General features: G+C 36.3%; 1 protein-coding gene across 21 annotated transcripts in view; it reads right to left on the bottom strand.

Moving 5' to 3' along the window:
- The window catches only part of MYCBP2 (MYC binding protein 2), a 276766-nt gene that overhangs the window by 157127 nt on the left and 105564 nt on the right, over positions 1 to 14075 (bottom strand). For all 21 annotated transcript variants that reach the window (XM_054529141.2, XM_024230800.3, XM_024230799.3 and 18 more), the window contains 3 exons: positions 10719 to 10836; positions 4849 to 5053; positions 4060 to 4213 (listed from right to left, as the gene is read on the bottom strand). In XM_054529141.2, the coding sequence (XP_054385116.1) occupies positions 4060 to 4213; positions 4849 to 5053; positions 10719 to 10836 (477 nt within the window). The remainder of the gene's footprint in view (positions 1 to 4059; positions 4214 to 4848; positions 5054 to 10718; positions 10837 to 14075) is intronic.

The raw sequence follows: 14075 nt of genomic DNA on the forward strand, positions 1-14075 counted from the left end.
TATAAAGTTTTGATACATACCTATAAATATGAAACTCAACAAATACCCCATTAAAAAAGTTTAAACACAAAGGACAAGTTGAAGAAAAATGTGAAGTGTACATGTGAGACAAAGCTACAATATCCTCAATGTATAAGAGCTAGAAACAATCAATTCATAGCAAAAATTGGAAAGGACATGGAATGCTATCCATAGAAAGGAGGCACAAACAGAATGGATGTGGATGTTCAACCATATGAATAAACAGTAAAAACCAATTAAAAACTATTAGGAACCCACAACATCTTCATCATCCCATTTCTCTTATCTCTTTTGTAACAAAAACTTCAAAAAACTATCTCCACTTCCCGACCTCTTTTAGGGGTTGGGAAGTGAGGGATGCAAGCTGTTGTTTAATAAATATAGAGTCTCAGTTTTCCAAGAAAAAAAAGTTCTGATGATCTATTTCACAATAACATAAATATACTAAACACTACTGACTGCAGACTTTCAAAATGATTAAGATGCTAAATTTTACACTGTATTTTTACCACAATTAAAACATTTTAAATTATTTTTAAAAAGCACTTAAAATAGCATTTGGGAGAAAATATATGATGGTAGCTTCTATAATTAGCAGCATTAATATTATTGCATTATTGCTTTTGGGAAGTTCTGTTGATCTCGTTGTTTAGGTGATCATTCTTTTCTCTCTGGTTGCTTTTAAGATTTTCCCTTGGTCTTTAGTGTTCAACAGTTTCACTAACTCTCTTGATGGTAAATAATGGAAACACATAGTTTCTAATATCCTTGGATTCAAATCTCTTTTTGGTTCTGGCAAATTCATGGTAAGAGACAAGAAGAGACTAGAAATTATCTGCCCATCCCCTCACCAAGCCCCATCCGCCCCAGATGAATGAGTATGACTGCTTCCTCTACTCTATGTTTACTTTAACTCCAAATACAAAATTCACTGTTCCCTCTACCCCTTCCTTTTCAAGTGCAACATGTGGATTCAGTAAGCCTAATTGAAACCCTACAAGAATGTGACCACATCCTCTCATTTTTTCTTTTCCCTTTCTCCTTCTGCTCGCTTTTCCTCTTTAAATGCTGAAGCCCTCAAACCTCTTCAGAAAAAGTACAGGGCACAGATCCTACTGTGGCTTGTCTTTTCTTCCCAGGCATCCCCTCAACCTTGACAAAATAAACTTCTAAAGTGATTGAGACTTACCTTAGTCATTTTACAATTCTGTGAGCCTATCTTTTAACTCAGCAATTCTACATTTTAAAAGCTAGCTTGCAGAAATACTTCCACACGTGTGTAAAACTCTGTGTGTAGATACCTGTGTATTTGTTCACTGTAGCATTGTAGGTAATATCGTAATATTAAAAAAAATCTAAAATGTTCACTGATGGGCAAACAGTTAAGTATATTTGGTATATCCAGACTACAGAATTCCACAATTTTAATAATGAAGCTGTTCTTTAAATACTGACTTGGAAAGATCTCTAAATTATTTTTGAGCAAAAATCTAACTTTTAGAGTAGGCATTTTATTTACATAAAAAGAAAAATACATGCATTTTAAAAGGTGTCAGACAATATAAATCAAACTTCATACTTGTGATCCACAGAGAAGGCTAGTGGGATTCGGTATGGGAAAAGTAACAGACATAGAGTATGACCATCCTTTTTCCTGTATGTATTTTTGTTTTGTTTTTAAAAAATAACACAAATTCACATATTATTTGTGTAAATTTGTATGTGGGAAATAAAACAGGTGTTCTTAACATTTATCTGCTCCTTATAGATGTTGTTTCAAATTACTCAGGCAAAGTTGGCTCTTAAAGAATATAAAAGGAAGCAGACGCAGGCCAGAAGGAAAGTCAAAGTAAGTTAATATTGGATGTGCAATGCATATGATAATTATAAAATTTAAGTGCCCCACTGAAAAACACAAACAACACAAAGCAGCCAGAAGTCAGGATAACAGAAATTCTGATCCTGATTTAAAGAAAAATACCTCTCAGTTGTTTTACCAAAACATCTCTTAATCTCTGTTTTCCAACAATGGAGAAATTGATCAAGGAGCTGGCAAGGCATTTGAGATCATCTGTCCCATTGCTACTACCATAAGTGAAAAAGACAAGGTTCAACCAGCTGAATATCATACTTGAGAGTTCTGTTAAGACCCCAGGGAAATGGTTCTAGTTCAATTAAGTTTTTACCATTAGACTTAGTTATACTGTTATTGCTAACTTAGTGAATGCATCCAGAAACAGATTCCACATGCCAATTTTTACTTTTGTTTTGCTAATGCAAATTTACTTCATTTAAAAATAAAACATGTAAGAACTACAAAATAATAAAACATCAATTTACACCTAAGTCCAAACCAGAGCCTGCTCTTTGGTAACTAAGTCTCTTGAACATTGACTTCTAATCAGTAAGTAACTGCAGCCAATTCTATCTTTACATCTATTCTCTCTATCCCCTCCATTCTACCCCACTGTGACCATTCTAACTTTGGTTCTTAATACCTCATGTCTTCATAAGAATGATCACAAAAGACCACTCAGCCATAGTCTCTTGTTATTTCATCTACCCCGCACAATGCTGCCAGGGAGATGTAATTGATTTGAGATGTACTCAACTCAATACTGGCCACTATGCCTTCTCATAAAATGCACAAATAAGACAGTAAGCTGGCCAGCAACCTGGGAAGTGCAGCAGTCTCTTCACTCTGAATGCAAGCCTCATGATTAATCTCTATTTTGGAACACAGAAGAAAATTACCAAGGAGTTGGCAAGGCATTTGAGATGATCTATCCCATTGCCACCACATGGCCTCTTAGAACTTGGCTGTCTGATGAGAATGCAATCAGGCATGGGTAGAAGAAGGAAGACAGAGAAAAAGTCTCCTCACTCACACCACTTCAACCTTTCAACTTACTGGAATCTTGCCTTCTAAGGCTGGCTGCAAAAGGAAAGAAGTGCTCAGCCCTGTGATGAGCCACTGTGGTGATGGCAGGGTACACCTCCTATTAGTATCCAAAGCTAGAAACGCTAAGAAGGGTAACTTATTTTTTCATTTTGTATATAAAGCACCACAATAAATTTTTTTTTCTTGAGACGGAGTCTCACCCAGGCTGGAGTGCAGTGGCGCCATCTCGGCTCACTGCAAATTCCGCCTCCTAGGTTCACGCCATTCTCCTGCCTCAGCTTCCCGAGTAGCTGGGACTACAGGTGCCCGCCACCACGCCCAGCTAATTTTTTGTATTTTTAGTAGAGACAGGGTTTCACCGTGTTAGCCAGGATGATCTCGATCTCCTGACCTCGTGATCTGCCTGCCTTGGCCTCCCAAAGTGCTGGGATTACAGCCGTGAGCACCGCGCCCGGCCCAGCACCACAATAAATTTTAAACAAATGCAACATAATAATTTCTTGAGTTTCTTTTGTGCCTTATTTATCTGTACGTTTTAATAATTTCCAGAATGCATATAATCCTGTATATTTCTCTACCAGTAAGAGTGTTTTTTAATGCACATTCTTAAAGGGCAAGCTCAATTATTTTCTTTATTTTTTATTGTCTTTGGCATCATTTCCTCCTCATAGTAATAATTATGAGAACAAAAAATAGAATGAATTCTATACAATATAAACACGATTGATGACAGACTAAAAATAACAACAGAAGTCTCAACAGTAAAATTAATAATTATAATGATAATAGCAAACACTTCTATGGCACCTACTATGCATCTCTGTAGTACTAGCATCCCCATTTCATAAATGAGAAAACTGAGGCACACAGTCAAAGTAACTTCTCCAGGGTGACACAGAAAGCAAGTTGTGGAGCTGGGATAAACCTAGGTAGCGTTGCTCAAAATGCATGCTCTTAACCACTATGCTACACTGTAAAGGTCCCTGTGAATCACTGAGACAGAATTGCAGTTATGAGATAAACAGCAGAGTACTCATGTGTGAAAAGTCCGCCTGTAAATAAAGTTTATATTACCATAAGAGTATAACTGCATCAAAACTTATTTACTACTCTGTTTTATGAACTGAGATGCTTACCTCCAAATTACATCATATACAGGATCAAGACACACACCAAATCCTTGCAGATCCTCTTGTTCTGAGTCATTAAAAGTTTTACAACTCCCATCCACTTTATTTATCAGAAGGCATTTAAATGGAGGAGGTTCTGATATAGAAGCAGGTACCAAGCCTTAAGAAAAAAATATTTATATATAATTTTCATATATATTACCCTTTTATATTCTCCAAAACCCATAAAGTAATATTATCTCCATTTCTCAGATGAATAAGCAGAGAACAAAAAAGGCTAAGTAATTAAAAAATCTTTAAGTGGGAGAATTAGGACTAAAATCTCAAGATGTCTAAATCCACAACACATGCTCCTAATCTCTTGCTATACTACTCTATTATATAATTATTCACAGTATCATGGACACAGTATAGATTGATACCTTGGTCTTCGTGAAATTTCAAAGTTTGATTTATATAACCTCCCATAAAAATTAATTTCTAACATTTATTTAGCAAGAAACAATGCATAAAACTCTCTTACTCTAATATGGATTTTATCCTACTAGAATTTAGTTTATAGTTCTACCACTGTCTAGCTCACAAATACTGTGGTTTCCAGATCTCCCAATTATTCCATTCTTTCAGCACATAGACACATATAAACAGAGACATTTACAGGCTTTGTTTAAATTTCTTTGAGCAGAAAGGAAACAAAAAGCTACAAAAGTACATTTCATTACAGGGAAAGATAAACCATTTACTATCAATCAAGACAAGAGTTTGGAAGGGGCATTTGTTTATTTCTGGTATTACCTATTATGTGTTTACTGGCAAAAATTTCTGATGTAGCAAGTACATGAGAATTAATAAGTGCTTCATCAATTCGTAAAAAAGTCTGGTCCCCACTTGCACCTATCCAAGTAGCTTTTCTTCCATATTTTGATCCAATGTTAGGCATGGGAGCTGGCTTTGCATTCCAATATGGCATATCCAAAATTGGTCTGCCCAGTTGTCCTTTCTAAAAGATTAAATAAACCATATTAGCAATATTGCTGTGTAAACAATCTAATTTTCATAAAGTTAAGGAGGCAGTAGATAAAAATCAATCTATGAAACCTTATTTTTCACCAATTGTTAGTTTGGGTTTTTAAAATAAATACAATATGTAAGAAATTTGGACCAAATATTTATAAAGTAATAAAACAATTTCTATTATTCCTGGAAAGTCTTATAAAGTGCATTTTTTTTTTAAAAAAAGTTTTGAAATATTTTCCATGCAAGAAGTATCTCCAAAATACTTTGTCTTCACCTACATTTAAATGAAAAGTACGATAAATACACACAATGTTAAAATATTAGTATTCCAAATTGTTCATTTAAAAAGTCACTTTGACATAGTAAGCTGATAGTATAAAAGAAAGTCACTATTGAACTCATATAATCTGAGAATATCCAAGTAAAAAGACCAAAATAAATACTGAAACTGTGAATACAATTAGAAAAATATGTAATGTTGTTTTCACATGATATGTCCCTAAGTTATTTCATTTATGTTTTAAAATAAACAGCACAATCAATGGTAAGGTATGATGTTTTAATAACTATTAACCAGTTTAAAAGTATGGCTGTCTATAGGGACCTGGTCAGGTAAGAGTTTAATTTAAAAAGGAATAGGAAGTTTCTCACTAGTAAGCCTGTAGCTGAAAAAGAAGAAAAGAAGGCTGACATTGACTCAGTAGATATTCCTCCACCCCTGGCTCAGGACCTCTCTCCCCCCAACAGCATTCTGGAACAAGGGAGCCTGGAGCACTGCAAACACTCTGGTCACGTTGTCATCCAACCACCAGGTAGCACAGCAAGAAAACACAGCCACAAACTAACTGTGGAAGCAACTGAGCTTCAATCCCTGGACAGAACCAGGGAAGGAAACATGGCAAGCACATGATTAGAGAAGCAGCCAAAAGATTCAACATTTATTTCTCACACTCTTTTAAGATCTGTCCTTATTTTTTGACAAAAATAAGAGAGCACAAAAATGTAAACAGGGGCCAGGTGCAGTGGCTCACGCCTGTAATCCCAGCACTTCGGGAGGCTGAGGTGGGAGGATCACCTGAGGTCAGGTGTTTGAGACCGGCCTGGCCAACATGGTGAAACCTCGTCTCTACTAAAAATACGAAAATTAGCTGGGCATGGTGGCATGGGCCTGTAATCCCAGCTACTCGGGAGGCTGAGGCATAAGAATTGCTTGAATTTGGGAGCCAGAGGTTTCAGTGAGCTGAGATCATCATGCCACTACACTCTAGCCTGGATGACAGAGCGAAACTCTGTCTCAAAAAGAAAAAAAAAAGTAAATAGTGAGCAAAATATATCATATTCAGGGATATACTCTGCTTTTGGAGGAAAAATAAGTTAGTTATCTTTTTCATTGACTATTGAAATAAATATGTATTCCCTTACTACCAACTAATATGAAGAAAAGCAGTCCAAAAATGTGTTAGATACCTGGACAACCCCGTAAGGACCAGAATGTGGTTTAAATAAGCTACATTTAAATTCATAAAAGTTCACAACTAGGACTGCTGGGACTGGAGGACAATGACTGTCTGACTCCAAATCTTATCACTCACATAACCACCTCAAAAGACACAAAAATATGCTGTGCAAACAAATCTACATGTGACTCAAACCTTCAGCAGTGAAAGGAGACAGTGGGTGTCATGATCTCTATGTTTCCTGTAAGCAGAAGAGCCAAATTCCAAGAGTTCTCTCCACCCACCCGCTACTGCAAACCTGAGCATGTGCAAAGCACGAAAGGGGAAGTTCTTAAGAAGGAGAACAGAGGCATGTGGAGAAGTTAGAAAAAGCACAGGGAAACGCATGCCCCCAAAAAGAAAGTTAACCTTCAATGCCAAAATACTAAATATGGATCCAAACGTTGAGGATCAGAGCACCAACTAAAGGCAAAGGAACTTGGAAGTAAGCAGGACCATTCCTCACCCATCAGACTGGCACAAATTAAAGGTACCACAACACATTCTGTTGGCAATTCTGTGGAAAACAGGCAATCTCGTACACTGTTAGTGTGAAAGCAAAATACAGGAGAATTGTTAATATCTCACAAAACTACACAGGCATTAACCTTCAACACAGTAATCTCACTTCTAGGAATTTATCTCAAAGATACACCTCTAACAATATTCACTACTATCATTACAAAGTATTGGAAACAGCATAAATATACAAACATAAGAAACTGAATGAATAAACCCATATATACACACAATGGGGTATTACATGGAGGTAAAAAAAATGAAGAGCTTTATGAACTGATATGGAGTGATTTTTAGAAGAGATGCTGAAGCGAAAAGAGCAAAGTGCAAAAGAGCATATATAGGCTATTACCTTTAAAAAACGGGAAAGGGGAAATATATATATTTATGTACAGTCGCATGTCACTTAATGACAGGGATATGTTCTGAAATATGTGTCATTAGGTGATTCTGTGATGCTGCGAACATCAGAGTGGACTTATACAAACCTAGACGGTATAGTCTACTACATACTTAGGCGATATGGTGTAGCCTATTGCTCCTAGGCTACCAACCTGTACAGCATGCTGGTGTACTAAATACTGTAGGCAACTGTAACCCTTTAGTAAGTATTTCTGCATGTAAACATAGAAAAGGTATAGTCAAAGTACTTATTATAATCTTATGGGAACACCTTAGCATATGCAGTCCATCACTGACCAAAATACTGTTACACAGTGCATAACTGTGTATACACATATATACATATATGGAGAGAGATATATATATAGTGTGTCTGCACGTTTATATATCTTCACAAGAAAAAACACAGGAAGAATAAACTGTAAAACAATGACATTCATTACCTCTAAGTGTGGAGTGAAAGGTGTGGGGAGGCAGGAATGTCAAGGATATGGGAGGAAGTGACACCTCTTGAGTACACAATTTTTGTATAACTTAACTTTTAGCAACATGTAAATGTTCTATATATTTTAAAAATGAAATAAAACTTAAAGGATAGGGTGAGGGGAATCTTAAACTGAAACAAATGAGCCCCACTCTATTCCAAAGGAATCACAATTTCCACTGAAAGGGAGTGAGAGAGAGAATCCAGGCCACTTATGGACAGTGCTTGACTATACACCTTCAGACTTGGGGTGGGGAGCAGGTGGGAGGTGAAAGAGCAAGAATGACCTTTCAGTGAGTTTGTTTTTTTGAACTTGTACAGGCAAAGCAAATATAAAACTATTTTAGACATATTTGGGGACTAAGTGAGAAATAAATATATTGATGTTGTTGAGAGGAAAGATTCTTACTGAGGAAGAAAGAACATAAATATAGAACAGGACAGGTAAGAAAGAACCTTGTGGGAATGGATTGGAAGTAGAAGTCACAGTGTGGGCTTGTTTTTCTTTCTTTCTTTTTGAGACAGGATCTTGCTCTGCTGTCAGGCTGGAGGGCAATGATGGAATCACGGCTCTTACTACAGCCTCGACCTCCAGGGCTCAAGTGATTCTCCTACCTCAACCTCCTGAGCAGCTAGGACCACTGGCACGTGCCACGACACCCAGCTAATTTTTTAAATAGAGATGGGGTCTCACTATGTTGTCCAGGCTGGTCTCAAACTCCTGGGCTTGAGTGATCCTCCTGCACTAGCCTGCCAAAGTGCTGGGATTATAGGTATGAGCCACCACATCTGGCCTATGATTTCTAAAATACATACATATATGTGGACATATAAATATATGTGTACTAGAGAACCAAAGACGTCCTGTAGCAATGAACACTTCTAGTACCCAGTTAGTGTCTAATACTATTCCCCACTAAAAAGAATCAGGGTTCTTGGAGAAATGGCTAATTCTAGGACTCATACAGGGCCTCTACAAGATAAACCCTGAACAACTTGTTATGCTGGAAAGAAAGGAAGTACTCCAAAAAATGAAGGGGCATGTCACAAGAATACAGGAGCCAGCTTGAAGGGGCTCCTGCTGGCCAAATCGGAAATAATCTAAGCACCCAAATAATTAAAGATGATAATGAAGAAAATACAAATACCTGAGTCTATACCAATAATAAGTAGAAAAACAAGTAAACAGGAAAGGAGGGCTCTTGCTTAGAGTAAAAGGCAAAGTGCCTACTGGAGTTGAAAAAAAAATCACCATTTTTTAAACATTACAGTAAAGACTAGCTCAGGAAAGAATGATCAATGGATGCTAAATCTAGAGGGAAATTTTGATGAGAAGCAGGCATCTTTAAAGTGTCAACCTACAGGCTCCTTATAGTTTCAAATGAGAAACAGTACAGAAATCAGACATTTGATCAGGTGATCAAAATGTCCATAATCAATGAGGAGCAGATGGACATTCTGAGCCTTCAGATGTGATGCAGTGAGGGCAAACACAACATCACTTACAGAGTATCTTGGCCTGGGTGCACAACCTGCATCTAAACATTAGGACATATCAGAGAAACAAAAATGAGGAGGATTCTATTTTTCAAAACAGTACTATAAACTCTTCAAAAATGTCAACGTCATAATAGACAATACATAGCTGTAGAAATGTTACAGATTAAAGGAGACTAAAGACACACAACAAGCAAATGTAATGCCTGATGCTAGATTGGAGGGGAAAGAAATGCCAAAAAATAATTATTAGGTCAATTCACAAAATACAAACTGAAGTATGTAGGAGGTAACGGGCCATAATGTACACAAGACATTCTCTAAGAATTTGAGGAAAAAAAATGTTTTATATACATACGTACACACACACATTTGTGCATACACACACACTGTGTGTGTGAGAGAGAACAGCCACATGTGCAATAATACAGCAAATGCTGGATCAAAATCTTAACAATAGGTGAATCTGGCTAAAGACACTAACCAGATATTCTACACACTGTTCTTAGTTGTGCAATCTTTCTGTAAGTTTGAAACCATTTTCAAATAAAATATTTTAAGTACACATTAACAGTTTTTAAAAAATCAAAAGCTGTAAATGTCATCTCAGACACTTAGGTTCGAGAGTTCTTAGTAATTACCCACGTCAGAAATGGTACAAGAGTATTAGTACAGTCTCGCAAAGATTTTTCTTGATATCTACTATGCCCAGACTACACAAAATTCTTAGAGCATTTTCACTCTTTAAGCTTTGGTGCAGAGAGAGGGAGAGAATGCGCACAAGCGCCTATGTAACAAACAGGCGGATAGACTCAGAGGGTGGAAAAGGAAAAAAGAAAGTATAATTTTAAACAAATCGAATTAAAAAACTAGGCTTTTAAAAGGTTACAAAATAGCATAGTTCTATATGTTAAGAAAAATCCATCTCTACAAGTTAGATGAGAAATAACCTTTCATATGACAGAATTAGCTCTATTGAATGCTTAAAGGACTTTAATCTGAAATAAACATGTCCAATTCTAACAAAGTTGTTAAATTCAATAAATTCTAATGCTGAGCTAGAGAGGAAAATTACTTCAAAGAATATCATCCAGGTTTAGTGTGTGTTGGGGATGAAGGCATGAAATATGCATATGTAACAATTATAATATAATTGTTATATTATATTCTGGAAACAAAAAATAGCTAAATAGGCAAATTATAAGGCAATGGTATAATGCAATATTATTAATGTTTTAAACATTCCTTACAGAAAAACTTCCAAATGTGAAGACCTGTCCATCCATTAAAAGTACTGCCGTATGGTTGCTGCCTGCAGTGACTTGTGTGCTAGGGCCTGGTAATGCTTGAACAAGAGTGGGACATCCCCTAGGTTAAAAAAAAAAAAAAGTAAGTCAATTTCTTACAAAACTCAACTGAAATAAAAACAATAAGTAAACAATGCAATAAGGAGTAGAAAAGATAAAAGGCGCTAATAAGAATATTCAGTAAACATTTAAGTGCTAAACACCTCTCTCCATTCCAGGTACTAGGTAAACAAAGATGAAAAAGACAGTTGCTGACTTTAAGGAGATCATCAAAAAGATCTTCTAAATGTAATTACCCTAATTATAGACACATAATAATTTCTGAAAAACTGGTGCTAAATTTATTTTTAATCTGGTACTCTGTATACTGACTGGCCTGTTAGAGATCTTTATAAATATTTATTGGATGAAATAAAAATCATGTAATGCCTTAACAGAAATTCAATCCAGGAACTAGATGAAATAATTTTATGATCCTCTTTTCTAACTTTTCTCACTAAGCTGTAAGTTTAGAACTTAGACTCATAGTTCATGAGTCAAAATACAGTATCATGAGAGGCATTAGAGCAGTGACTACAAGCTCAGGCTTTAAAGCTAGAGCGGCTGGGTGTGAATCCTGGCTCCCCAACTTAATAATAATGCGACCAGACTTCAAACAAATTTTTCATTCTTTCTGTATTTCAGTTTTCTCTTTATCACATGGAGAATACTAACAAACAGTGTCTACCCCCACAGAGTTCCTGTGAACAATAAAGAGGCCCACACATGTCAAGTGCTTGGATCAGTGTTTGGCACACAGTTAACACTCAATGAACAATAACTATTATGATAAATGACATCCTAGTATCCTTTCCTACTTTTAACAGCCATTTTTAGTAACCATTATCTGTAATTAGAAACACAACCATTATAGAAATAGTCCACACATAGTAGGAGAGCTCTGCTTTTGAGACAATGTAATTATGACACTTTAAATTTTAAAAATTATACAGAATATATATTTTTAGTGATTATTGAGACTGTAATGAAAAATGAATTGGAAAAGGGCAAGACTGGCAGCTGGAAACCTAGTTAAGAAAATTTTATAGTAGTTTGGGTAATTTATGATGAAAGCCTTAACTAGGAGCAGTGCAGAGTGAAAGAGATGGTGACTTTGATAGCTATGTAAGGAACAGAATTGACGAAACTTGGCAGATGATCGATATGGGGCAAGGAAGATTTCTTTTGCTTAATCAACAGAGTAGATAGTGGTAATATTCACTTAGGCTATGAGAATGAATGAGATCTAGGAAGACTCTATGAGAGAGAAAAGAAGAGATCCTAATTTCCCTTATGAGTCTCTTCTAATATTTTAGATATAGACTGAGGAAGAACAGCTCACAGACATCTAGAATAAACCACACAGAAAGAAAGAACTCAAGGAGACTCATTGGAGGAGTAGGTTTCAAGCGTGGAAAATAAAGTACATGCCAAATGCTCTAAGGAGACGTACAACTAGCCACTTGATTTAGCAGAAGGAGGTCTCTTTGGTGGAAGCAGGCACCACAATGCAGTAGATAAGGAGTCAGAGAATACACAAAGTAGCTCTAAGTATCCCAGCACTAAGGGGAAAAAGAAAGGAGAGCCAGCAGCTAAAGGAAAAATGAAGCTGAAGGAGAGGATTTTTTATTTTAATGATAGAGATTTGAGGAAGTTTAAAAGGTGACTCAAAATAAAGACGCTAAAGATAAAGGTTAGAGGGAAGACAGGAAACAGAAATAGATCTCTAAGGAAAAGGCAGCTAGGTTTCATAGCATGGACACGACAGGTTCCTCTTTAATTGTAACAAGAGGAAAGAAGCAGAGAAGTGGTATGGATGGAAGTAGGTTTGCAGGGTTGGTGGGCTGAATAATTTCTTATATCTGTTGCAATGTACATGGAGGTCCTATGCTAAAAGGAGGAAACAGGTGAGTGGAGAGTTTGAAGATTCAAGAAAAGGTGTGGTGGTAGATGGAATAGATACATATCGAGGGCAGGAGTTTTCATCTCGGATATAAAGGACTTCTAGGAAGTCCATGAGTGAGCTTCAAAAGATCTCCTAAATTTGCAAGCAAATTTTTAAGTGTATATTCTTGTATTTTTCTGGATAGAGACCCCATTTCTTTCAACAAACTCTCAAAAGGTATTAAGTCAAATAGTTCAATACTACACAACAGGAGGATTAATGACCATTGTAGAGGAACTGGTTGAATCTGGAAATTAAGTATCAATCTGCATAGGTATGGTGATTTCTTGCCTTCCAGAAGCCTAAGTGTAGGCATAGGAAATATTAACAGATTGATTCATGCTTGAGGTTTTATCATGTCCTAGTACCACGACCAAGAGAGTGGGAAAACTGAAGAAATTGGTAAGAGTATAGGTGAAGAAATTAAGCAACAGTCTTTAACTTGAGTAGGAAATAAAGTTAAAAAAGGGTGAAAAAAGAGTAAAAAAGTAGAGGGTTGTGGGGCATAAAGTCAAAGGGAAGTAAAGTAGGGCTGCATCGCAGAAGAAGAAAGTATCATCAGATTATGGATATTTAAACTTGAGAAACTGAGACACAAGAAGATTAAGTAACCTGGCCAAGATCATATAGCTACCAAGTGACAGAATCAGGACCCAACCTAGAGACTGAACTCAGTCATTCTGGCAATATAACACATTAAATAAAGAGAATATCAATAACATTTTTCCATCTTCATTATCATGCACACCACAATATTGATCTTAAACAACACCTTATTAATGTGTGCTATACAGTAAATTCCAGTTAACAGCTCTTGATTACTAGAGACTTTTCAAACATATTCTCCAACTGTAACCCTTTATTTCAACTATCTGGAAATGTTTTGCTTTGTTGTAGTTAATACATATGCTATAGAAGCTTTGTTCCTCCCAAGATTGTTCCTCCATAGACATAATCAATTCCTTTCTGAATTAATAACAGAGTTCTTGGTTGCTACTTTCCAAGTCCCACAAAAGTCCAGACAGACAGGGTAACTGAGTGCTTAAGACTGAAGCGGTCTTGATGAATATCTAATCCACTAGGCACAGTATATAGGTATGACTACTGCATTATCCATTTTAGCTCTGCCCACACTTCATGTAATCAGTCTTTCAGTTACCACTCAATGGAACAAAGACCAAAACATTCCATGCTGGAAAAGAACAACTTTGGGCAGTTAAAACAAATCCCACCAGTGTTTAATCTTAAGAAATTATAGTCATATGGTTGGTAAGAAGTGAAGAGCTGAACCTTGCCTCTACAGTTCCAGGTTCGAT

Source organism: Pongo abelii, chromosome 14 (assembly GCF_028885655.2).
Source record: "Pongo abelii isolate AG06213 chromosome 14, NHGRI_mPonAbe1-v2.0_pri, whole genome shotgun sequence".
In the NCBI taxonomy this organism is placed as follows: Eukaryota; Metazoa; Chordata; class Mammalia; order Primates; family Hominidae; genus Pongo; species Pongo abelii.